The following is a 27,276-nucleotide window of genomic DNA, read 5'->3' on the forward strand; positions in this document are numbered from 1 at the left end:
ATATTTTGGATATGGCGCGTTTACGGTTGTTTTGTAATATTTTCAAACACACGTATGCATAGAGAGAAAAAGTGTACACACACACAAAAGCTTTTACGAAAGTTATAAATGTAATTCATTTATTACGCTCATACTCTCGTTATACGCTAGAGCTCTAGATTTAACAAAAATTGACTAATGCTTTGAACTAACCAGTATACAGAGTTCGTTTGATTCATCGTCGAAACTCATCGGTAATTATTAATTACAGTGTATTTTTTGGCTATGTACAGTTTCGCTAAATGAAAAAGTCGCCCCCTCGTTGCTGTTTCCATAAAAGATAGCTCTATACGAAAACTATTTAGCAAAGTATTCGTAATGATTTTATAAAAGTAAGAGGAAAATTAGTCGGAAAAGAAAAGAAGACGAGCTTAAACGCAGAAACGTAATAAAAATGGAGATAGTAAGTGAGGAGCTATTGACAATCGTGGCACGTTAGTAGTAACCATGATTAGTGCTCGTTTAACTTTAATAATCGCATCTTCCTATGTACAATTTGCAAACGCCTTGCTAGAGCTACGGTAAAAGTCTACGTTATGCGCTACGTAAAGAATACGTGTAGAATATAAAAAAGTATATTCGTCGTCAAAGAGACGAAACGGGAGAAAACGCTCCCTCTTAATTCTATTCGTGACGAAAAGAGTGACGTAAGAGTTTGACAAACTGCGGACTTGTGAATTTAAAGATTTGCATAGAAATACTACGGATCTACGAATCAAGATGATGTACAGAAATTTATAAGATCGTGGATCTTACAGAAACGTAAGAAAACTTATACTTGATGAAAACGAATCTGCAAATGAAATCACAAGTTTCCACGAATTTGTGAAACCACACGTGAACAAATTTAGATGTGCATAGATCTAAATCGATGAATTCGCAAAATGATAGATTATTTACGGATTGCAATTCTGAATTTTAGAATCCTGAAAGTAAGGATCTGCGAAACAATAGATTTATGAATTTTCGAATCCACGGATGTACGTATGGCATGTATATGCATGTATACATGTATAATCGATCGACACGTAATTTGCTTGCATTAAACTGAGATGTACATACACACTATGCCGCGAGCCTGCTCATCGGCCGAAATACTGCACGGTGCTCTGAAATAAGACGTCGCCACTTGCTGCTACTTACAAAAGTCGTCCTCACAATTTCGCGAGCATACTGTTCTCATGTCATTAACATATTGCCCGATAGGGCTCTATTCTAGCAAATGCATCTATTATATTTTTAGGTGGTCATATATATGTCTCGGTGAAGTATATAACAAATTCGCAGTTATTAAAATATAAATTCTCTCTCTCTCTCTCTCTCTTCCTCTTTCCCTCTTCTAATGCTAGTGAGAATTACCAAATTACAATCATTTAATCAATGATGCAATTTCGTTAATTACTATATATCGCATTTATTCGATAATAGTTTCATAAAACGTATCATACGCGCACGTATAGGATGTCTAGCATTAAAGGTGTCATCCTCGATTTGTGATAACAGCATACGCAAGCTTATATCTATGTAAGATTCAGAATTGAACTATACTTAGCGTCAAGTGTAAATTATAAATTTGCATTTTTTGTGTTCCACGCTGCGACACACAAAAGCCATTCATTTTCCGCGCTACACACGTTCCTAAGTGCGCGAGCGACTTCACTCGCGATGCTTTTGTCGGATCTATGGAATTCCGCATGAAATCTTGAGACACACACATACACACGTGAGATCCATGTTTCCTGGGCGTCATGGCTGCGTACTTGTGCTGCTGTGACCCGTGTGAGATTTCCGTGCGAGTGAGCGCGAAATTGCCGCTACTCTACATCGATGAACAGTCGTTATTAGAGACGTTCGAGTCAGAGACTCTGACTGAAAGAATTCATTACAGAAGCAAAATAATTTTTATGTATAAATGGTTCATTATCAATAAGTTTAAGATTAATTAATTACATTAATATAGTAATTCCAAATTACATGATAATTTTGAAAAACTAAATTTAATTGAGCATAATTTTTCATAAATTGAAATACGATAATATACGATTATAGAAGAATAATTTACTATCACTATTTTATATATCATGCACAATAAAGTAACAGATGAGTTTTAAATCATATATGATATTTTTCGTAACGAATTAGAGTAAATATATGTAGATATGAATAACAAGTGTTTAGGTATATCTTGAAAAATGATAGAAATGATAAAAATTGATACAAAAGAAAGATACTGCTCTGGCTCGAATGCGTCCCTAGCAATTAGCTCGACATTACTAACACACGGGAACACAGGAACTCACCGTTAATGTATATTGATACGAAGTGGTGACTAGCAGATTCTCGCCGAGCACTCCACCGTCCGTGTCCGGTCTGTGCATTCTCGTAGGCAGAAAGAGCTCCCAGGAATAGAAGAAGAAATAATATCGCGGAAGATATCAAAGAGGAGGCATGTGTAATGTGTAATATGTGTAATGTATAATATGTATAATTTGTGAAACTAGATGAAATTTAACTGCGTTTGTAAAATTTATGTTTGTCATGATATAATACAATTAATCTGATGGCGATGGCGATCCATCGCTCATGCTGCATTTGCACACCAAGATGTGTGCGGTAAAACATTTTCTATCGCATTAATAATTAATCCATTGCTGTTTCTCATTATAGACAACAGTCTTATAAGTACCGCGGTGCTCTACCGGTTGCTTGACGAATAAATAAGCATTTATGAATACTTATTTCGAATTAAGTCGCAATATTAATGTGTTACAGGCCATTAGAAGAGCGCTTTGTTCTTCGTATTATTATTCGCATCTGCTTGTGAGCTGTTGCTTAAATATGAAGTATCAAAAAATAATAAATATTAACTATCTTACTTGGTGCAAAATGCATGATTTTGATGGAAGCCAACATTTTAAGTTCCAAGCAAAATTTCTTTTTAAACTGACGCCCTTTAAAGGCCTGTATATTAAAATAGGATCGCACACTAAATTGCATATTTACTTTAGTTTACTTTAATTAATGTCTCCTTTTTGCTATTATCCGATAGCAAAATGTTAATTTTTTCTTCTCGAGATACTCGAGAAGAAAAGAAAAAAACAAAGGGCATAAAATTTCTCTAAATGCAGATAAAATGTACGCGAATTTCAGTGTGAGCGTTTTTGCCTTCGAGATAGAGTTTCTAGAGGCCGAACCTGACGACGGGTAAAGTGCGCGATTAATGTAAACGGCGAGCAAGATTCGTCGCCGGACTCGTCGACTGGTCCCAAACGGTCCGACATCTCGTGGCCTTTCGCCAGTGTGGCAGTTGAATGCCAAGCCGCTTGCACTCGTGCGCGTATGCCATGAAAACCTCACAGTAGCAATGCTCGGTCGGGCACTCGCACATGTCTTGTAGGCAGGCCTTGTAGTACATCGCCGGGTTCACCTTTTTGTGACAAGGATCGAAGATTTGTGATCTCAGTCGATTGCATAATCTGTAATGGAGAAACGCAATTAATCCATGTACGCGCGAAAAAGAAATTACACAGTGTCGTAAAGTAATGAAGCGCTAATTTGCAGCGTTCTTAATGAAAATTTCATTAAGATTAAATAACACAAACTGATTAAAAATTGTCAATTATTTTGGTAATTATATATGTATCTTGCATTAACTTAAAAAATGTTAATTCATATTTAGTATGTGATATATATATATATAAAATATTTGAATTACAATTAATGAGTTACGTGAGTAAGGTAATTTACCGGTGATCCTTTCTTCCTCGACAACGTTTCTCCTTGTCGCCATTTCCGATTCTTGGAGCTCGACTGCACATCTTCTTGGCGCCCACGGTCCAGGATTGACCAAACTGTTGTGGATCTTGCAGTAGTCGGCCGCGTCGCGTAGTAAAGTCGTCCTTGATCTGGGAATTGAAGTTACCGCAGAGACCGCACAGCCGACTCCTGTATGACGAAGGTGCGGACACTTCGAGAAAGCTGATACTGTCCCAGAGGACCTTGATCCCAATCTGCGTATTGACGATCACGCTGTCGACCGTACGGTTGATGTCCACTCGGTTAGCAATGCGATAAGGAACGTCCACCCTCTTCCCGTTCACCTTCACTCTCATTTTCTGACCAAGGTTCACTTTCAAGTCGCCGATCTGCAACACGAGATTATGCGAGATGTGAACCGAAAGAACGGAAGTTGCTTCCTTTCTTATAATTTGAGAACATCACTTTGCTAGAGAAAACCTTGCCTCAGGGTAGTCCCCATTTCGCAACATATTATTTGTCAAGCAATCTGTCAATCAGTCTTTATTCGTTTACATATAATTACAAATTCTCTTAACTATATTTTTATGAATTATGAATATTGCAAGGTCAAGTTTTTAAATATTTTATTATCTGATTTATAAGAAAGATCTATCCCATATCATACTTTTCTTAAAGTGTTTACGCAATTTTGTACATACCTTTATGGCGACTGTTTTAGTCCACGCTGAAGACTTTGTTTTTCGAGCATCGTTAGTTACACGTATGCTAAAAGTATGATCGACACAATCACTGACTAACTGATACTTGCACGCTCCTTTGAAGCTGTATAATTTACCATCGAAGGTACGATAGTGCGGGTCCCCGAAAACTGTACAAACACCATCACCTAGAAAAGTAATAGTTTTTGATTTTTGATACGAATGCGATTTCATACGATACAGACAGCGAGAAAAAAGTGCATAAAATGTACTCACTCTCGACGCATCGCGGACAACATTGACCCTCCGGATGTTGCAACTTCGAATTCGGCGGGCAAGGTAGATTTAACTGCGGACACATAGGCATTGCGCAGCGCACTTTGCCTTGTTTGCAGGCGCATGCCTTGCAGGAATCAAGCTTCCAAGATTCGCCATCCTGCCTAGGACAAAAAAGAACGTTTAAACCAGGACAGGAGATAAGATACAGCCTAAGTCTGGAATGCGGTCAATAGATATAAAATGATAATATTTCGACGAAAATAATAACAAAAAATTTATTTCTTATTTTTAATAGTCATGAATAAATTGTTATTAATTAATTAAGTGGTTATTTCAATCTTATGATAAATAGCATTTTTTAATTTATATCAAGGCTACATTTCATCCTGTTGCTTTGCATCGAGATGCAAACATTGTCGCGTTGCGGAATATAAGATTGGACGACACGAACATTGGCGATAAACAAAAGCATGATACTCGCCTCGTAAGTTCTTCCACCATAAGAGCAAGAAGCCTTGCTCTCTTCAACGAGCGGACACTGCGGACAACACTGACCGGGTACGGTCATCTGATGCTCGCTGGGACATTCCAACACTGGACAGGTCTCTTTGATACACGAGATCGCCGAATTGGCGCAGGTGCAACGCGTGCAATGATCCACGTAAAACTGGCTGCCCGATTTGTACAAATGCGTCCCGAGCATGCACGCACCTTTCGGAGGCGAGAAATATTTTGCACTACCTACGTAAAAAAAGAATGAAACATTATCTTCTCGTATACTACACTGTTATATACACGCGAGATATTTTGTTTCTTATAAATAATTCTTATTAATTATATATGTATATTTTTCACATTTAATGTAATGTATTATATTTGAAGATATTTTTAAATTTTATACAAATTTTATGTATTACGATAGGTAATTACGATAATTTGCATTTCAAGAGATCTCTATTTCTTGACGATAGCATCTCGATTCAATGTAATTATGAAGAAAATTGAGAGTTTTACAGTCTATATTTTCTTGTAAAATTTAAAACTTGCGATAAGATATTTACAGTTACTTGGCATCCTATGCTCTTGAATGGTTAGATGACAATCGTAATATTACGTGTAGTTGATTTTTGCGCAATTGCGACATTGGAAAATAATCAGATTCGCACAAAACCGGTTCGCGTCTCTGATATTGTGAGAGAGATCGGAATAACCTATAAATTCAAAGTGACTTTAATTGTTCGTGCAATTGTCTAGAAAATGTTCGTTTTGAAAAATGTTTTCGCAAAATGAAACTCTGCCTGCTATTTCTCTCCATGGAGATGCTTACGCAATAAAAAACCAATCTGTTGTACCTTTATATAATATTATACCCACATAGACAATTATCCGGCGTAAAGAGACAATGAAATTATTGCATACTGAATTTAAATGGACGATTCAAACAAACAATAATTGAAAAGATAGATTGTTTCTTTGCGAAACAATCCGAATGCTAAATTCAGATAATTTCGATGCACCGACACGAGATTCATCATAGGAATAATGACAATTATGTAACTCCTTTCACCTCGACAGTGCGGGCAGCATTCGCCAGGATCGTGAACAATCTTCGAAGTAAGACAATTGAGTGCCGGACAAGCTTGCTTTGCACAGGTGAGCCGTCCGTCATTGCACCTGCAGGTTACGCAGGGATCCTCCGTCGTTGTCACTGATCTATCCGCCGTGACCTTTTGCCCATTCACGAAGCATCCTGTAAAATGCGATTTAAATTTGTTTCTCTCTGTACCTTGACATGAAATTAATGTTTCACCCCCGCGAGTAATAGTTTATCCGAGATACACACACACATACACATACGAAGTACATTAATGCAGAAAAGATATGATAGACAAGAACACATTCCTCAGTTGTATCATTTGAAGAATGTAAATGATTATGGCAGTACTTGTGTTAGAGCATTAGATTTATGGAATTACTTATCGAGAGGAAAAAGAAGAATAAAAAAAAAAGAAAGAATTATAGTACACGCATTATATCGTTTGTTCGTTTTTCGTCGAGTAGAGAGACGGCGCTGTAATTTTCAATCATTATCGTTCTTCCCTCGTTATATCAGGGGAACATTCCGGCCTTAATTGCGTGGCGGGATGCATTCAGGAATCGTGAGAAATATTTGTGAGATTGGCGTGGATAATTAGCAGCAGAAGCAGTAGCAGTAGTAGTAATAACAACAGCAACAGCAATATCAGTACGTATGAAAAAGGAAGAAAAATGTTAACGCACCTGCACATACGGGGCAACATTGACCAGGTGCGGCTGGTATCGGATTGGAGCAAGGCGTGTAACATCGTAGTTTCGATTCAGTGACAACTCCCGCTTTGCAGGTGAATATTCGGCACGGGTCGTTCCCTTCTGTCCATTCTGTGTCCGATGCGTGATAAACGCCGTTCCGTATGCATCCTGTAATGATCCATAAAAAAATGCTAAGTCATAAAAAGGCTAAACTCCTCGAAATTTGCATTTATTTATATGAAAGCTATGGAGTTTCGGAGACCCGCCAATCGATCCGTGCGCTCCATCAAATTAGAAATTAGAAGTATCTATAGAAAAAGCGTTGATATTTGAACGCGTACATGATTATCATTGGCATTCAAAACTTTCTATCTTTCTCTTATAAGAGAGAAATGAGAGAGAGAGAGAGAGAGATTATATAATTATATAATAATATAAAATCATCCCGAATAATGGAGTTCTATTTTTAACCGTATGTTACCACTTGTTATCGTGTGTTATCATTTGAAATTTGGCATTTCGTTGTGGTCCATTCATGTACTTCGTTTAGACATTTTCCAAGCGAGTTCTGCTGCCGACGGGCGCTATACAAGCGAACTTACGTCACTATTAATAATATATACATATAATTAATAGGGAACGATAACGGGGAGCATCTGTCAGCTACGTGTCGTAAACAGAGACGGTCGCGGGAAGCTGTGACGCTCAAGTTCCTTCGGGTTTATCACCGTGTCGGCGAACAGAAGTGCCTTTGTGCCTCGGCCGGGCTGGGAACAATGCTCTGCCGGCCAAGCATTCCGCGAGTTCTCGCCTTTCCTTCTTACCGCTGACACTCCTCATTTTCTTTCACGTTTCTTCTATCCTGGTCACGACGCAAGCTCGCGCGAGCCAATTAGCACAATTAGGATAATTAGCTGAATTAGTGGATGCACACGGACAAATGTACTCACCTGTGCACCTGTAGCAGCACTCGTTGTTGCGCGGTTCCAGTAACGCGTAACAGCCTTCGACACTTGGACACTGTTGTTTCAAACACTCCACAAATCCGTTCTGCAAAGAAATGGGAGACATTTAATTTTTTTTACACGTGAGAATTTTACAGAGCATACACAGATTACAGAAATCGCACATCTTCTCTCATTCGTTTGCGATATGTTATTATGTATCTCAGAAAAAGTACTGATTTGTCAAGTAATCTGTAGACGAAGAGAGAACATTTTGAAGGAGGGAAAGAAAACCTTTCATTGTTAATATACAGTTGCGCGTAATAACAAATTCACACAAAGATAATGACTTGTTGAAATTATCAATCAAGAGACACCTCTTAAGTAGTGTCTCGCGCCAAGTGCAAGCACAAAGCGCGCATGGCGGCGAGACACCCGTGAACATATATCCATACAAAATTTATCTTTTCAAAAAAAAGATACAAAAAAAGACGCCAAGTGCACGCGCTGATTGGTTTTATATACATATAATATAACAAAGTATTATATTAGAGATTTGCAAATAATTTACAATTCTGTTTACAATCATTTTTCACACAAAACGTATGACATGAGATAAGTTATCTTACAAAAATACAACCTTACACAATTTTTTAATGGAACAATACTTGGCGCTGCTGGATTTTAATATATGAGACAATATAATAACATAAATTTTATGGAAGAAAGATCTTTTTAGATCCTTTTATCTTGTATTCTTTTTGTCATCAATCAGTGCGTGCACTTGGCGTCTTTTTTGTATCTTTTTATTGAAAAGGTAAGTTTTGTATAGTACATATATTCAGACAAGTATTTCCTGGAGAATACACTTCACGATTTGAAATATAAATCAAAACAGCATGGAAACTAATATCGCTTTGTCGTGTTTTATGTTTTACAGACGCTGAACTGACTAAACTGAGTAGGTGTACGCGCGCGACAACAGCTTCACGTGTAATTATTTTCGCGTAACTGTAACCTGCATCGCATCGGGAGTGTCGTACTTTTTCGCGCGTTTTAGAATAGTACCGGCAGTGCCGTATTTTCGCGAGTGCAATCAATCAAGGACTGAGAGGAGGAGGCTCAAGAAGGGCAACGGGCGACGCAATTGTAAGGTGAGTAGGTGGAAGATTTATTTAACAAAAAGTCAAAAAGAATTTCCACGTTTTATTATTCATGAATGAGATAAATACAATTCTTCTATAAACTTTGACTTGCATCATCAATTAATCACAAGTTTTAATTGTAATAATAAAAGTTGGAATAATTATTTTTGTTCCAGATTGAGAGGATCTTACGATCTCTGCGACAGATTTGCGGCACCGAAGGATCCGGTTCGGGTCAAGCAGGATCGGCTCGAAGGTAAATTTATAAACTTTATTTCATATTTTGTATACTTTTTTGCGGTTTTGTGATCCGAAATGCATTGGTTAAATTAATTCAAAGCGCAATGTAACTCCGCAAAGATTTAATACTTTATATATTTATTTAAATGTATCTGAAATTTAATTTGTTTTTTCTCATTTTTGTTTCAGAAATGAATAGCAGAATGCGGCCGGTTCTGAATCGCGGCTAGTCGGTGAGTAATAAGCAGCAAACTATTTATAACTATATTATTGTATTTCGCTTGTAGAGTAGCAGTAATGCATGCGGTATTAATATTTTTATTATATGTATTTTGGCACTTTAAGAGATTTAGTAGTATTAGATACTCGGGAAGTTTCGTTGGCAAGTAGTCTCGTCAGCTTTTGTCACGAGAAAAAAAAGGAACGACGAGGAATGTGGGCATTCTAAATAAAACGCATTATAAATCGGGGAATTTGGCTACGCGCGGCGATTGAATCACACCGCAGCGCGAAGCGGCGACAGTGAAATTCCGGCTTGATTTTTTTATCACTTGTCTTGTTCTGATTCCACGTAAATACCCGCGCGTTATCGCGTTCCAGTAATTATTTCTCCGGTTTCGTTATCACGCTCGAGTTCTATAATTAAGCCTTTATGGGATTTATCTTCTGTCAGAATTACGTAAAGTAATTCAGCGTCCAGGCCAAGCGGTCACATATGCGTAAGAGTCGGACCTAATTAGACGCGCTGCGAAAGAAACCTCTCTGTTATTCTATCACTTTTACGCAACGCGTTCAGAAATTAATTGATTATTTCCGTAATTACGTGCGGACGAAAACAGTATAACTAGGAACGATAACGTATAACTAGGAACACTCGAAAATATACGAAAGATAATTAAAGAGAAGTGGTTAAACAGACATGACAGATATGACAACGTGACAACCGAAAATACTCGTTGTTTCCCCAAAACGCATGCATTCCCTCAATATTCATGTAACTCGATCTGCACTTCTTCCTTAATCTCACGCATAACTGCATTTTATGCTACATAATCATCATTGCGAGCATTGTATTTATCATGTTGCAATAAGAATAATTCTGATAATAACAAGAACATAAGTAAATAAGTGCTTCGAGAGGATCACTTCTGTAGGCAGCAGATGTTCACTCGTCCGGCACGATTTGCGGTCACGCCTCATAAATTGCGAATGATCGATCGCATTCGAGCGCTTCGGCGCAACAAACAAATAATTATGTCACACGTCGCTCGTCGCAATAGCAGCAGTAGCAACGGCAACGGCGACGGCGACGGCGACGGCGACGGCGACGGCGACGGCGGCAGCGGCGGCGGCGGCGGCGGCGGCGGTAGCAGCGGGATGAAAACAAGAAGCCTCATCTCGGTCGGCCACGAGTCAATGAACCAAACGCGCAGATAAATCGCCGCGGTCGCGCTAAGATCACTCGCGATGCAGTCGGTACGTTCAGAGATGCATCGAGGCTGCGGCGGCGCGTCATAAGATGCACACGCGACGGGCAAGCGTGCGTGCGTGCGTGCGTGAGTCGCGCGAGAGCGCACGATGCGAATCGATCGCGGCGCGAATGGATCGAAGTGGAAATTCCTCTCTTTGACCTCCCGAACCAGGCCAGGCTACTTTAACCCCTTTAACCACTCCGTCACCACATGGCGTTGCCTCGTCGCGCGATAACAGCACAATCTGCGAATTGGACTATGAAAACGGTCACGTCGCGTTTTCTCGCGCACAGTCTCTCTCGCGATTCTTTCTCTTTTCAGGAAAATTGTCGCATCTCGGCGAAGCGTCAACTCTTTCGCGAATCTTATTAGTTTTGCACGACGCGACGTTTGATACCCGCACCTCTCTTCACTCGCGCTCGCATTCTTCTCTATTGTACGGAGATAGTTTGTGTTCCAATGTTCCAATATGAAATATTTCAAACTGTATATTTTTATGTGTACTTTCCCTTTCGTGAATTTTGCCAAATTTCGAATGAATCGTTTATGGAAACTTTATAAACATTTATATCTCTTTCATCTGTTTGAAATTCCTTATTTTAGATGTAATGTCGTTTATTGTTTATGTATTTCTTAATTTTCTTCTGTCAACTAAAGTCTCCGTTAAAAGTAAACAAGCAAGATTTTCTGAACTGTTTATTATATTAACATAATAATGCATTTTGCATTTAATATCTAAGTAAAATCTAGAAGCATTTCGTTTCATCCAACTTGCATAGCTTTTCAATTTCTTAATTTTGAAAATTTGTTCGTGCACGTTAGACATCTGCGACTGCCAATGGTTTACCTTACAAATGCATCGGTAGCAACTCGTATTCAGGATTTTGTCGACAGTGACGTCTTCTCCTTCGAGATCGCAAGTCTCCCGTCTTCCTGCAATTGAAGAGCAACAATCAGAATGAAGCAAAAACATACGAATCAAAGTGCTGCGCGCTCTCGTTCACAATGTTGGTTTTATATCGGTTTTATATCGCGCCGCGATATGCCAGTGAACGCAATAGAGTCGCTATAATCACAATGCAGTATTTCCAATCGATCGACCTTCGTATCGACGTTCATATATGTTAGAGGCTTCCTGGTTCCTATATACATCGCACGTGAGTCGAATGCTCAAGGATTTACTGTTACGTATTTTGTATAGCGATCGTACTCGATGGACGAAGAGCGGTTTTAATGACGAGCGAATCAGTTCTAATAAAGTTCTACTACGGTTTATCGATCGCTAAATTAACGCGATCGATTAAAATACCTTAGAAATTACGAAGGATGCGAGATGCCGCTTTTTCCCTGTCTAAATCATGATTGGAAACAAAACTGATTGTGAGTTTTTATCGATTAAGCCGATACGATGGTTTTATTTGGTAGCAAAGAACTTCTTCTCGCAATGATCTCTTATATTCGCAAACTTATGTGAGGAGTACACTTTAGAGAATTTTGAACTTTCCTTTGTAATTAAAATAATTCTTCCAAAAGCTTCTAAGAGAGACTATCCATTGTTCTGACTATTTTTCCTCTCGTTTCCGTATTATCACCCTATAAAGAGTTAAGCGCGACGTGAACATCGTGAACGTACCTTAGGACGTAACCCAGTCGTTAAACTCTCCATTTCTCAGCGAAAAACATGTCGCGCTCCGCTGCTAGGTTGACGAAGCCGCCACCATCAACGTCCCTCCCGGTTCCCTCGCGCACGTATTCCTGCATACTTTAAGCAACTTTTCTGTAAAATTTCAGTTCTTTTTCCTTTCTCTTTCTCTCCATTTACACTCTCGAGGCGCAATCCACCGAACTTAAATTCGTAATCGCCGATTAACGCTCGTTCTGTACTTCTGAACTTCCATTTAAATCTATACGAGAGAGCACGTGATCGCTTTGTATTATTACTGTTTATAACTTTACTTTACTTTTTTTGTACTTTTTTTTAATTACTTGTCCAGAATGAGTATCATCGTAGAGCAGAATAAAATATCGCCTTTCGAACACTTTTTCTTTCTTCTCTTTATTTATCCTCCCAATGGAGACGATAAACTTGATGTTTTTCCTCTTGAGAAAGCGCCTTGTCTAGTCTATCACTGCTCTCAGAGATTTAACGTGTCGTGCAGCTTTCGAGGCGGTTTCGCTTCATCTGTTCTTTCGACTCATTTATATTTTCTCGCAAAGATCTTACAAAAATCACGAGAAAAAATTACTCGTTCGCCTCATCGATAACTTTCGAAATATTTCGAACGAATGATACTGTGCAACTACAGACACTGTCACTTTCTTTCTTGTAAGAATAGTTGAAAATTTCTGTTTATGGTGTCAGAAATTTTTCTACACTAGTTTGAAGCATTATGTATATGATATAATGAAATCTAATATATCTAATATTTCGAAATCAAGATATTCTTGGGGAGAGTATAAGAGAAACAAGTTTTTAATTTAGAAACTTTTGGAAACTTACCAAAGCTGTATCAAATTCTGATTATTAAAGTGGAAGCGATTAGTATTGTAACCATTAAATGGATAATAACATCTCGAGGAGAGTTCATGGAAATTACGTTGCAAAAGCAAGTGGCAATAATCGATCAAATTCATTCGTTCGTTTTCGAGAGTGTTCGACAATGTTAATATTATTTCAATGCTACATTACTGACATGAATATCAATTATCAATCTCATATATGTGTTGCTTTTGCTAGCTATCCAAAAAATATTGATACGTTATTTCAAAGTGCGCAGGAATCCGTGTGCAAGAAAGGATGCAACGTTGATGTCTGCGACCGTTCCCCCTTAAAGTTTTCTCTTATTTTTTTTGTATTCATTTATCTGTACTTCTTTCTTCTACCGTCACGTTCATTCCGGTCACGATCTTTTGCGAAAAAAACGGCGAAATTCGCATAATAAACTGCGAAATATTCAAAAGACTCGGTTTGTATGCATTTGTGTACAAGTTCGAAACAGTTTCGCACTTTCTTTTTTTCTTTCGACGATTGTTATCTTCTCTCATTTCTTCGTGTTCATGCTTTCCTTTACTTTCTTTTTATCTTTCTTCCTCATCTTCTCCGTGTGCTTACCTCTTTCTTTCTTGCACTTCTCGAGCTGATTGCACGATTAAAACTCGGAGAGCAGTCTGAAGAGAGCACAGTTAATTTATATTTAATTATAAATATTTACAATTAAACTTTACAATTAAACTCCTTTATATCTTTATATCTGAATCGTTGAACTCCGATAAAAGTTATTATAACTATCTTTACTCTGGAAAAATCCTCTTCAAACATTCGGCTATTATTAGAGTCGGTTCCAAAGTAGCTTAATTTGTACTAACAATCATACATTTTTCTCGACGATTATAACTTTCACTGTCAACTGATGGCAAAAAATCCAAACTGTTAACGAAGGCGATGTGTTAACTCGTTCTTCGGCAAAAAGTTGAAAGAAACTCGTGTTAAGTCTAAACTTGGCAACATTAAGAAAGCGGACTTTAAGAAACAACAAGAGAACGAATTTAATCACTCGTAATCTGTATTTTATGACATAAACAAGAAAATCATAGCGCGATAGATCAGAAAAGATATACAAAAGATACAAGTTATACATACACTCTTTTACATTTGAATTTATACAACATTATAACTACAAGTACACGAATCTACAAAACCAGATTGCAGAAAAGGCGGTGACGTATCCAGCAAGATATAGTGGCAAGTTTAGGATTAATTATCGAGCGAGAGGAAACCGCCGTGGATCTGATCTCGGGCGGCGCTAAATGTGGCGCTAAGACGTTCTCAGCATCAGGCGTCGGCGCGACGCCGCGTATCGGGAAGCGTTCAAGAAGTCGTATTCTGCTCTCGCGATTTCTGCGAACAGTGCGAGTCAGTCGCCGATTAGCCTCGACTAAAGCGACCGCGGGGAATGCAATTTCCTGAGTAGTATGGGTGCCGCGGTGTCGCGACTCGTTGTTCGTCCTCGATTACACCTCGCGAAAAAAAGAATCGGTCTGCTCGTCGACGAACACATAATTTCTGAAATACAGTTAGCCGTAAGAACACGCCGGTGCGTAATTCGAGAAAAAAGGCGCGGAAGAGGGAGGTGGAAGATTTACGCACTCATTGCACGTGGGGTAAGTGGCCGTTCGGGGCCGAACTTACTCGGCTCGTTGTTTCGCGGCATACGATTGCGCTCGATGCAATTTCCGGCGAAAATTACGCGCGTTCACGCTCATTCAGGCTCATCTACGTGCGCGAGGGAAGCTGGGACGAGATTGCTGGCGTAAATTACATTTTACTGGACTAATTCCGTGACATGTTTCATGACTTTCGTACTCGGGTAAAGGCGATTTTTCAAACCGCACGATATTGTGATGGTAAGCGATCGTAAATTGTGAGAATAAATCACTCAACGATATTTAGGAAACGTCGAAATTACGTGGTCATATAAAACTGAGTTAGTAGAATCTGGAAAAAATACAAGAGAAATAAATTAAATACAGCTACATCATTATACGAAATTATGCGAAAAGATTTTTATGTAGTCTTCGTCTTCGATTTGGGTTCGATCTCTTTAATCTCTAAGTATAGATTTTTGTCGCAAATCTGTATTCAAGAAATTTCACCGTGAATACATGAATTTATAAAGTTATGAATAAAACAAAAGAGGGGATCAATTCGCTTATTCTGTCCAGTACACTGTGTTCTCTATGCTCGAATCTAACTCATTTTCTCATCTATTTTCTTCTGGCAGCAACAATTACAAAAAAAGAAACAGGAAAATCCAAGAAAATCACCTGAGACCTAAACCTTTAAACAGATCGATCACGACTTTTCCGAGGTATACTTTAACTAGAACGACTTCCACGAAGTGCTTGATCGATGAAACGAAAAAGAAAACTTGTAAAGTCCTCCGAGTAGTAGCCGCAGAAACAATAATGCGCTTGGAAAGAGATCCGCGCGAATTCTCTAGACTAATCACTGACTAGTGAGTAGTGACCCCTGATTAGCCAGTATCGCGAAAACTTGCGGACAACAAAGCGCCCTGGCGGCGGCGCGAAACGATGACGACCTGCTCCGGTTCGCGCGAATCATCGCGAGATTCGAATCGATCGACTCGACTTTGGCGTAAATAGAACGGGCAGATAATGGACATAGACTAAGAATAGAGCGTTTAAAAGACGTAAATGGAGCGCGACGGGTGCACCGCGAGATAGCAAGTCAGCTCAGAATCGAGAATTCGATCACTTCGGCGGCAATACTCGTCGCACTGCTCTTGTCAGCTTCCCGCACGCACGTTCGTTTCCAAGACGGCGCGAGCGTTTACGCGCTACGGAAGATTTGCTCTTGCGAGATGTCTCTTGCGAAACGCGATCAAACGTCGAGCCATGAGAACGCTTTGGCGTTCTCGGATTCTAACACATAATGTTATGGCTCTTTTTCTTTTTCTTCTGGCCTTAATCTGCATCTCACGTTTCGAATATCGTGAGAATGTATGAAGAATGTGTTTGTAGTACCGCTTATCCTTACTCTGTCCAGACCAAGACTTTATATAAGCAATATTTAAGATCGATAAAAATTAAAAGAAATTGATTAATACGATTTGGTCTGTTCTACAAACGTATCGAAAACGTAACGCACTACATTGTTTCTTTTCATTATTTTATTAATAAATACGGCAAATTTGATTTAATTTACGATATCATACAAAGCGCGGAATTTATAATGCAATTGCTTCTTGCATAACTGTATTCATTTCTTCGCGTTTGTCGACGTTCTCAAAGAGTAGCACGACAACATCCCTTGTCGATACCAATCCATCGAACATCGGGTAACATCGATTGCGTTACAATACTGGCACCATTCTCCAAGTCCGTTAGTCAGTTATCAAAATAACACTTGCAATCGCTGCATGCGTCGCGTGTGCTCTTTGTGCTCATAGTACTCACCTACTATACTTTCCCCGGCGTCGCAACGACATGCCGTCGAAAGGAAGGCCAGGGCCAAAGCCAAAATCAGTGGTGTCGAAGATAATCGTGTTAACTGCATCTTTAAGTACAACGGATTCCGTATTCAGTTACAAACTTGCGATTTACTGAAAAAAGAAGAGATGAGATTAAATGCCACATATAATACTTCCGCTGGGTAGGATAATAATAAATTCGCATATAAAACAAGGATAATTCTATGTCAAAAATGCAAGCAATCATATATATATATATATATATATATATGTATAATTGTCTCTCTTTATCTCTTTAAGCTACAGTAAATTTAAGAGTATCATTAAATACACCTCATTGCTATTAACATTGATGCATAATGGTCTGCCGCACTTCCGTGATTTTCACACCTTAGACGCATTAATTTCCGTCACTTCGTAATGTAACGCGGTTTACGTATATTTAACCTTTTGCCGGGTATGCGCTCATGTTTTTATTGAAAACTGCAGTCGCTGTGATTCCTGATCGCGTGCATTTAACTACTTGCACCTGAAAAATCGAGGAAGAAGGTCTCGAGAAAAACGAGTCGCGTGATTGAAAGGGAAATACTGTAACGTAGCATGTCGCGCGAGTGTTGCCATTTATCGGGAACACCGGCGCTCGATACATTATTCAATACATTAAGTGTATAATCTCCAAATGCATCGGGTGAGTCTAACGAGCCTCGTTGCACGCTTGATTAATGGCATTTCTAGTGATTGCGAGCGTTTCGCGTTTACGATTCCCGCCGCGCCGATCGCCGAGGGCGTTTGTCCTTAATCGATTACAAATTCGATATTTATGCGACTGGCACTATTTTGTATCTGACACGAGCATCATTACGCCCACGACGAAATCTCTTTATGTCGATAAGTTGATTCGACGAATCTATTAATACACCTGGAAGCACGTGTCGCTCGTTGAAATGGTGTGCACATCGACAGGATAGATATCATAGACAAGATTGTAAGGAAAAAAAAGAAAAAAGGTAAAGTAGAATAGAGATATATGCTGAGACGGCGATACTAAGATTCCAGAAATTGACGATCCGATTATTTATATCAAGCGGATCGCATCCACATGCCTCGACAAACGACGGCAATATTGTTGCAGCACGTTGCACTGCACGAGCGAATAGATTGCGTCAAGTGCGAAGATAAGTATATTAATCACGCTCAGCTTTAGTTACCTGAGTCGTTTATTTCGAAAGTCGTTTAGGTCGACTAAAATATTTCAATCGCTACGCAATACTATCGCCGTGTTTTCATCGCATTTTTACGATACGGTAATAAATCGTGAATTAGTATGGAAAATATGTGAATAATTTTGAATGTGTCAATTATGTTTCGCGTTTCACTTCCCGCATCTCTCTTTCTCTTTTTTTCCCTTTTGCCTTTTTTATTTTCCACGTAAACAGCATCATATTTTATCAGACATTACGTCCACGTTATTCAAAAATCTCTCTCTCTCTCTCTCACCACTCTTTTTCCAGTGCGTGATCATATTTAGAATTCGTTGAATCATGCAGATACCGAGAAATAAAAATGACTTTATATTTAAAGTTCTTGGCAGCAGAGTATCACTATTAAAACCGTAGGAAAAGATAATCAATGATTTCGAGGAATATTATCACTCATTAGGTACATTCTCCATAAGCACAATTTGAGCGAAATTCTGCTCCAGTGTACATACAATGACGCGTACAATGACGCGTACAATGACGTGCCGACTCGAGATCGTTTGCAATCACGCAAATTGTTTGCACGAGCGAGGTGCGAACAAATAACGCTCGCGCGACGTTTGTTTGCAAAAGACGTGAGGGGTAAGAGAGCTCTTCTTGTACTACGTAGTAGCCGATTTACATGCAGACTTGATTTAATCCAAATCGCAGATGCTGCCAATTGAAGTGGACCGTTAATATCCCGTGCGATTACGTACGTAAACTAAACGAGATTTTTATAAAGAGCAGGAATTAGGGCTGTGTAAATATTTAAATACGGACATTACTCGAATAGAAAAGCCGATTGAAGAGTCTTAGAAAACACTCGGAAGTCCAAAGTACTGGAATATCGAGTTTGATACTATTTCATTTATTCAGATATTCGAGTAAATATGCTGGAATTTAGTAGAGTGGCCATAAACGCCAAAAATGTAATAAACATCGGAACAACGCAAAATAAAAATTGCTAATATTACCTATCGAATGTCTTTTTGATATTTGTATGCGTATAATAAATTCTGGTTATATTATCGTTGGAAATGTAAAAATAAATTTATGTGACCCGTGTCAACCATAAAGCTTACACGTGAAGAAACGTAGGCCTCCCAGGCTGGAGTCCCAGCAAGATAATACAGAAAGATTAAATTGCTCGAATACATATAACAATAGAAAGTTTTATGCGAGAATAATTACCAAACTTATTAAATAGGCTGAAATAGGTATTAACTTTACGACTTTAACTACTTTACAATCAAGGATTATATGTGTGTGTGTGTGTGTGTGTGTGTGTGTGTGTGTGTAACACCCACGCGATAATAGTGAGTTAAAAATAGAGAAATAAAAAAACTAATTACGAAAAGACCATACATCACTAATATAAAAAGAATATATCATCTTTTTACCGTTTTTTGCGACAAACAATCCATCATGGGATGATGCGATAATGGTAGAATCGGTGAGTATCTCAGCATACTGTTATGATCAAGAGCGTTTCGCGCGATTATTCTCGTACACGTACGACAGACAAGTAGACAGTCGTAAAACACCGGCGTGGAAAATTTTCTCGGTGCACACCGGTGCACTGCGCATGCATGAAAGTATATCAAATTCACGAACGGAGCGGGTCTTAAGTGGAACAGCTCTATTATGGGGCGTGATTAATAAATATTCGCACGTCACGCAGGTAGGGGCCGGGTTCACCTGACCTGCTCTCGCCTGCTACGTATGCACCAACACGTAGACACGTGTCATTGATGCATTTAGCGGCGACAATGTTGAGCAACAGTTATCGGAGACAAGAGTGCGCGTACTATTTTAAGCGTTTATTCAGGAAGGAAACGCGCTCAGCATGACGGAGCTTGCTCGTACATACAGCCGCCGCTTGTACTCGCATACGCACGAGTGTAATTACGTATATTTAAATAGAAATTATGACTCATCAGCGAGGTACACGCGCTGTGTCGTTTTACATCTGTCTCTCTTCGATTCTTTCGATTCGGAAAATATTTTCTCGATTCGATCTCAATTCATGCGCCTATCGAATCTGATGACACATCTTACATACTTTAATCATAATAAAACACACTTTACGGTAAACATATTTTCCTTCAGATATTGTTGGGCTTAATAGTATCTATCTCATTTTATATTCGCTTCTATCTTTCTATCTTATATCTTTCTTTTTATTGATTTCTTTTTATTATGTATTTTCATAGAAAACTTTCAACAGCTAGAGTTTAGGAAAATGAGATTTGAATTTACAGCAAAATTTCGCGTTAAGGAAGCGTACTGTTCATAGTGGCAATTTTGCCTCTTCGCAAGTACTATTTCACTATTAATAGTCATTACCACTTTCACTCAGTGCCGTTATTATTACTACTCCTCTCCACCGCTACCATCGTTCTCGTTTTGCTCTGGACTTTAATTAGGATTCCGTCATGACGCGAGCGCCAGGCTCCAGCTGCTTCGAATACGAACGTTTTTTTCTGAGCGCATCACTAATTCGCCGACTAAGCGTTCCGATCAAATCTCAGCAGCGGCGAATAAACTCGTAACAAGCGGCGCTCCAAAAAGGGAAGCTCTAGGCTCGTTGCAACGTATTACGTTAAATTAGATCGTAAATACGGCAGGAATGCAAAGATATTCTAAGGAAGCTGGATATTCATATGCTGAAATATCTATATTTTTCTTTCAATCATTTAGCATTGATATATTAATACTGATAGCAATATTATTACTTTGTATCGAATATCAATAAACAATAACTCTGTTAGGATGCGCAGGATTCCTCTCTCTCTGATTCCTTCTCTTTTACATAATAAAATTTTTGGATGAAACAAGTGATATGCTATTTCATTTTCGTTTTAATTCTGAATTCATATCTATAATTTCCTATAACGACACTCTCTTTGTGTTCATGTCTTTTCAAAATGACGGTACTGTAAAATTACCGAGATACTCTCTCTTTTTTCGTAAAACAATCATCTCTCTTTGCAACATACGTGTTCGGCTGATACATGGCAGGGACTAAATTATCCATTCGTCAGGTATGCGCCCCGTTATTGGTCGGTCGGGTATGCGTGAGTAGACAAAACGTCAAGGTTTGATTTACGAGGCGGCCCGGTGCGCCAACTCCAGAGAAATTAAGCGGAGCGGCTTGATTAGCTCGGCTCATCCATCCGGGAACCTAGTTCAACTTTACGGTCGCCGAAGATCTTCGATCCGAAATGCCTGTGTAATCGTCCGTTATGAAGTAATGTGAAGACCACGCGGCGAGGGGCGGAATCCGAACAATGCGAGTGTCACGACGCGGCAGGGTCCAAAAGTCTCCTCAATACGCACGATTTTGCGTATATAATCCATGCAAATCGAAAGCTTGACTAGGCTGATGAATAATAGAACATTATTGCGCTACATTTTGATTGGTCGAATGCCAATTTTCAAATTGCAATCCTAATGTCCAGTGCACAGTCTGATAGGTGCTTTAATGCCGCTTAGCACGATATAACGCGAGGAGAAATACGAGCACGCCGTAGAATCGAAGAGTCGAGTCTTTGCGTTTCTCTCTTACGTGTTCCTTGTAACAGCTATCATTTTCGTACTTTATTACCAATTCGACTGTATTACGGGCATTATGATAAATTCTCCTGGTAATTAATGCCGCGGTAATTGAGAACCGGATGTTCTGAACCGGACACGATTGGTCGCGGCGATCTGTTTTCAGGTATTCAACCTTCAGTTTCGAAAGACCGCGCTAATTATTCTTATCGATATACGATATCTTTCTTCACGACTGCCATTCGAAATCAATATTCACAGTGGGAATCGATAAAGTGCTAATCGATAATTAATTAAGGCACTAATTACACAAATTCTACATGTTTATCAATCTGTATCGCGCGCATGCGCTGAATTTAAACGTCACGCGAAATGCGAGCTACGCTATCTAGGCACCGTCTCACGTGCAAGACGTTAGTCGCACTCTTTACTGCGCTTCTTCCGAACAGCAGTACCTCCTCCGTTCGCATCGCTGGGAACCTTTCTCAGTAGCATTCCTCTCGCCCTATCTTAGCCCTTCACCTTTTTCCTCTTTTGCCACATGCCGCTCACGGACACGTGCTCGTGTTTATATGTGCTCTCCTCTGCACTTCTCTCGTTCGTAACCCTTACTCCTTCTCTCCTTCTTTCTTTCTTGTTCTGCATTACGCGCCGTTGCACGATGTGCTCATTTGCGTAAGCACGCGCGTGCGTCTCTCTGCGTAAAAGAAAAATTAAAAAGTACAAAAAGACGCGGTAGAAAGAGAGAAAGAAAGAGAGAGAGAGAGAGAGAGAGCTTGCGCAAATGCTTAAGCGAGCGAGCAAAAGAGAAAGAAAGAATGAGCGAACGAGCCTACGGGCTGGTGCAGCAACGCGCAATGCACGTGCAGGTAACGACAACAGGTAGAGAGCCAAAGGAGGCAAAGAAGGGGGATCGGCAGCAGCCCGGTTGCTTGCATTTACGAGAAGTGTATCGCGGTAGAAACACCTGCGGCACTGCGAGGCTGATTTAAATGGATGTCGGGGATACCGATGCACCGTGATATATACGCAGATTTATGATACCGCCTGACGATGTCGCGTTACGCGAGTGTCGCGAGAGACGCGGAGCATTCTTCGATATAATTTAATACAATAAACGATTCTAGTAATTAATTGACTGAAATAAATCAGAGGGTTCAAATCTGGAGAGCTAGGAGGCCACATGTTAGGGGCCATGATCATTTTCGGCCAACCACTCTTGGGTCGCGTAAGCTATGTATGAGGGAGCAGAGTTCTCTGCTAGAACACGGTCTTCCCTGGACCACCCCTTCGATCCAGGACAATCGTGCTCAGTGACTCGATGTAAGTGATGGTATTGACGTTAAGCCCCTGTGGGAAGAAAGGTATGGCCTTCGTTGCTCACAACCTTCAAGACGACATCACAGATGACGGAAACTTGGTGTGCATAATTGTAGGGACCTCAGCGGGTGTCGCGCAGAGCCACTTGTCATTCCTCCTGTTTACTTTTTGATCTTGATCAAAATTCTTCTCATCTGAGAAGAACCAGAGCATGTGGAGCTCCTCGGGAGGCCTAAGCTTGTTGTTAAGCGCAGTAAGCGCTTTGACCGAATCACGGTTCTCCCGAGTCTTGTCGGACATGAACTGCCCTCGCCTAAACACGTATTTATATCCTGTAGATGTCAAGCTGAAAGAGATATCTTACGCAACTGCGTGTAGCGTATATTTTTCTTTTTTGCGATTTCGCGCGCACTCATTGGGGCGTCTTTTCCGCACTATCGGAATATTACTACGATCTTCAGTATATTTTTACTGGGGCTGTATATTTTGCCGAGCGTGCCACGCGTCCCGGATTAGACTTTTGTCGAGAAAGTTACGATTCTCGTGGATGTTATTCTAGGAAAGACAGTTACGACAACAGCGGCCGCGAGATTGCTCGCGCGACTTGTAACTCTTAATCTTAAGCATGGGAGCTCTCAAAGGGCCAGTGGAATAAAAACGTGCTATCGGAGAAATCAGAAAGATAAAGAACGCGTTCTCATACACATGTGCGGCCGACAAAAAAGTGAGTGAGAAAAGAAATAGAGAAAAGGGAAAGGAAAGAGAAAGGAGGAAGAGAGAAAGAATTTTTATTTCTTATACGTATCTGGTTGTAATCCAATGTAGTCTGATACAGATTACGTATTTCACGTATAAAACATTATTAAATTAAAAATAATATATATATATATATATACATATATATATAGTATTATTTACTAAATTCTGAATATTTACGAAAATGAACGAAATTTTTGAGGAATTTAATACAATTTGCAGGTCACGTATGAAACGTTTATACAATTTTTTTTAATCAGGAATAAATACTGATTTTTGGAAAAAACATTTAACATGCAAAGTATCATCTCTTATAAGTATAGAAAACTTGCCTGTGATTAGGTTTTATTACTAACAAAAAAACATGTCGTAAAAGATAAAATATGTACGTGTCATCCAGCAAATATTTTCACAATTTATTTTCCTAAAAAACGATTGCGGATGACTGCTTTGGAACGATCTTTTTTTTTCATAAAAGAGATTTTAAAAGTCTTTAGACTACATTGTAAAGAAACTAATCTTTCAACTCTGATGTCAATCTGTATCCAGCGTCTAATTTCCCGCCTTGAACCATTGCAATTGTGCATAAGTATAAGAGGGAAGTGGGGAAAGAGAAAATCACCAGAGCAGTAAGACCGTGTGATTACATTGCGTAGCTTTTTCTTCACGTTCGGGCAAGGATGAGCTCGCAAAGTTACGGGATTGAAAATAGAAACTGACGCACGCATTACTCACGTCGTAACTCTCCACCGTCGACCGTGTACATCGCCAGTAGTTCCCTTCACCTTTTTTTTCATCTGTGGCCCTTCTAAACCCAATGATTCTCGTTGTACTTCATTATTTCGACGATGACGATCATTAGTCAAAAGTTTATGGTTAGTTGACCCTTTTTTATCATGCTACGCGTTAAAGTTTTTTAAAAATTTTAGTTTTATGTATATTCTCTCTTTGTTATATGTTCTCTCATTCAAATTAAAATAATCTTTACTTTCCCTGAATTCTCATTTTTAAGAAGAAATTTTTAAAAATATCTAAATGTGACAAAAGATATATTATTAAGATTAGTCTACAATTTTGATGTAATCTACTCTATGATTTGTGTATTTGTAATGTCTCACAATTTCTGTAGAAAATATTTCCTTTAAAATTTCCTGCAAATTTTTAGACTGTGCGAATTATGAGGACGTAACACAAAGTTGCGTAGTTAAGATGTAACAGATATGATTCCATTTGGATGAACGAGGTCAGAAGGCGTTAGGCAATCGTACCGACAACGAACGGTTTGTATTATTGCGATCAATTAATTGGCGCATTAGCCTTCTGCTAACGCGATATATTTTCGGGTAGATTGTATATTTTTGCGGATTGGAGGCCACTAAAAGAGAGAGAGAGAGAAAAGGGGAGAAGCGCGCACGTTGGTCAGGAAAGTTGTAATTTCCTCGGTTGTTATTCCGCGAAAGACAGTTACGACGGCTTCGTGAAATCATTCCAATAGATTATAACTCTTAATTTGAGCAAGCCCGAATAGCCAGAAAACAGACGCAGATAAGAAACGATTCGACGCGTGAGACGCATGTCCGCATAATCAAAACCTCTACACATTACGATACGTGCCATATGAAACTAGTTCGCAATAATAGTATCACTAGCGTAATAATAATACATATATTCAAAGTAACTGCTTGATCGATAGTAGCATCCGAACACGCGCGCTTTTCTTATTTATAATATTGCACATTATGGTCGTATTAAAGAACTTGGTCGTGTCTTAATAAAGTAGATTCTGAAACATAACTTAAATTTGTAGAACTGATTATAATGTCACCTCAAACGTCAACTCACGTTTCTCTCTCTGAATTGATTTGACGGCAATAAATGAAATTTAGGGAGAGTTCGTTTGATTACTTAATCTTGCTTAGTAGACAAAGTTATCGAGAATGTAGATTATTTGCGTCTCTTAGATATCTACTTACAATTAGATAGAATACTTGGATTATGTACTTAAATTTTCATGCCGATCGCAATCACGGAATATGCCGAAAGTTCTTTTAGTGAAAGTATCTCGAAAGACGCAGGAGATATGTCGCACGACATGCTCGTCTATCAGAGCTATCGACTTTCTTCGTCTATTCCATATAGTAGTGGTGCAATACGTACCGGGCACGTATTAAATTAATTAACGGAGCCTTTTTAGCATCCGAACAAGAGGTAATTGCCTCTTGTTTGACAATAATATCGACATGTTTTTACGGGGCCACAAGGGGTAGTAATACGAACGTATGCATTGGCGCTACGTTGGCCACGTACTGACGCCAACTTGTAATAATGAATTATCGTTTGCTAAGCAGTAATAACTGCTTGTTCGACGCGGTAATTATCGACCGCGAGCGGCAACGGTAATCGCTCATTTAGCAATCGTTTGTTATAGGCTAATGTAATGCAACATTAAGTCCACCGTTGTTGATCTTTATCGGGTAGCGTTTACGATCTCTCTTCGTGGTGGGATATGGGCGTTCCTCGCGCCACGGCCGATAAGACACGTGTTTCGGATTTTCTGCGGCGGCGGTATGGCGTTTACGTATTTGCTATAATTATTGATATTGTTATGCGACCGCCAACCGCGATCGGCGATCGTGTTTACGCAGGGATAATGCGCACTTCGGATAATTGAGGAGCAAACGTCAGTGGGAAAACGATCGATCGGTATCGACAGCCGCTCATTACGATCATTCATTGTCATTCGCTGCAAAATAGCGATCATGTCTCCTTTGTTTCTGTTTCCTTTACTCACGATGGAAACTAATGAAACGCGAGTGCTTCGGGGCACTCTCCTCCGCCTGAGAAGCCTTACGGAGAATTTTTTTTAAAGAAATATTTGTCCAGTTTCTCTAAAGTCCATCCGCCTCTGGATAATCGGAAGCCGTAAAAGACGCGGCTTTTTCGAAGAAGGGGATCCTTTTTTGCACTGTGTGCGTAATAATTTATGCACATAGAAACGCGCAGCTCCGTACCGCTCCTCTTGTAGCGAATCAATATTGAGATTCCAATATTTCAGCCGTTCGAGTGCTCGTGAGACTGTCATACCGCTCATTGAAGTTACTTGTGCAAAGCGCAAATGTGGCGGAGAGACGAAGAGAGAGATGAAGGATTCTTCATCTCGTTGTCATACGTATATTAAGAACTTGATTTAACGTCACAGTATTTCACGGTGATATCTTTGGATAGCATCAACGTGATTGTTTACAAGGTTGTTCTTTGAAATTTAATAAAACTTTACACCTGGCCGTCAGGCCACTTGAACGGGACTTTTTTCAATCAAATTGCGCACGCAACGATATGACATCATGATATAATACGATCCTGCCGAAATGTCGTCGCAAAAGTAAAAATTTGAATAAATTATAATTTCGAGGAATTCATATTTCGATGTCACAAACGCACAAATATGTCCCCATGCTTATTCATGAGAAAAAAATACGATTCTATAGAAACCGTTCAAATATTAGGGATTATAAACTATATATATATATATATATATATCGTGAGACA

The 27,276-nt window shown here is 39.3% G+C and overlaps 1 protein-coding gene across 4 annotated transcripts in view; it reads right to left on the bottom strand.

Annotated features, from left to right (window-relative positions):
- Positions 1-91: 91 nt before the first annotated feature.
- The window catches only part of LOC105280063 (BMP-binding endothelial regulator protein), a 40,883-nt gene continuing 13,698 nt past the window's right edge, over positions 92-27,276 (bottom strand). For 2 of the 4 annotated variants that reach the window (XM_026967951.1, XM_026967952.1), the window contains exons 2-11: positions 16,842-16,987; positions 11,713-11,798; positions 8,015-8,114; positions 7,056-7,232; positions 6,343-6,525; positions 5,257-5,516; positions 4,773-4,932; positions 4,497-4,684; positions 3,787-4,184; positions 92-3,515 (exon numbers count right to left, since the gene is read on the bottom strand). In XM_026967951.1, the coding sequence (XP_026823752.1) occupies positions 3,257-3,515; positions 3,787-4,184; positions 4,497-4,684; positions 4,773-4,932; positions 5,257-5,516; positions 6,343-6,525; positions 7,056-7,232; positions 8,015-8,114; positions 11,713-11,798; positions 16,842-16,941 (1,911 nt within the window). In that variant the 5' untranslated portion in view covers positions 16,942-16,987 and the 3' untranslated portion in view covers positions 92-3,256. The remainder of the gene's footprint in view (positions 3,516-3,786; positions 4,185-4,496; positions 4,685-4,772; positions 4,933-5,256; positions 5,517-6,342; positions 6,526-7,055; positions 7,233-8,014; positions 8,115-11,712; positions 11,799-16,841; positions 16,988-27,276) is intronic. The other 2 variants (XR_003406216.1, XR_003406215.1) reach the window with 2 other exon arrangements.

This window comes from Ooceraea biroi, chromosome 2, assembly GCF_003672135.1.
Source record: "Ooceraea biroi isolate clonal line C1 chromosome 2, Obir_v5.4, whole genome shotgun sequence".
In the NCBI taxonomy this organism is placed as follows: domain Eukaryota; kingdom Metazoa; phylum Arthropoda; class Insecta; order Hymenoptera; family Formicidae; genus Ooceraea; species Ooceraea biroi.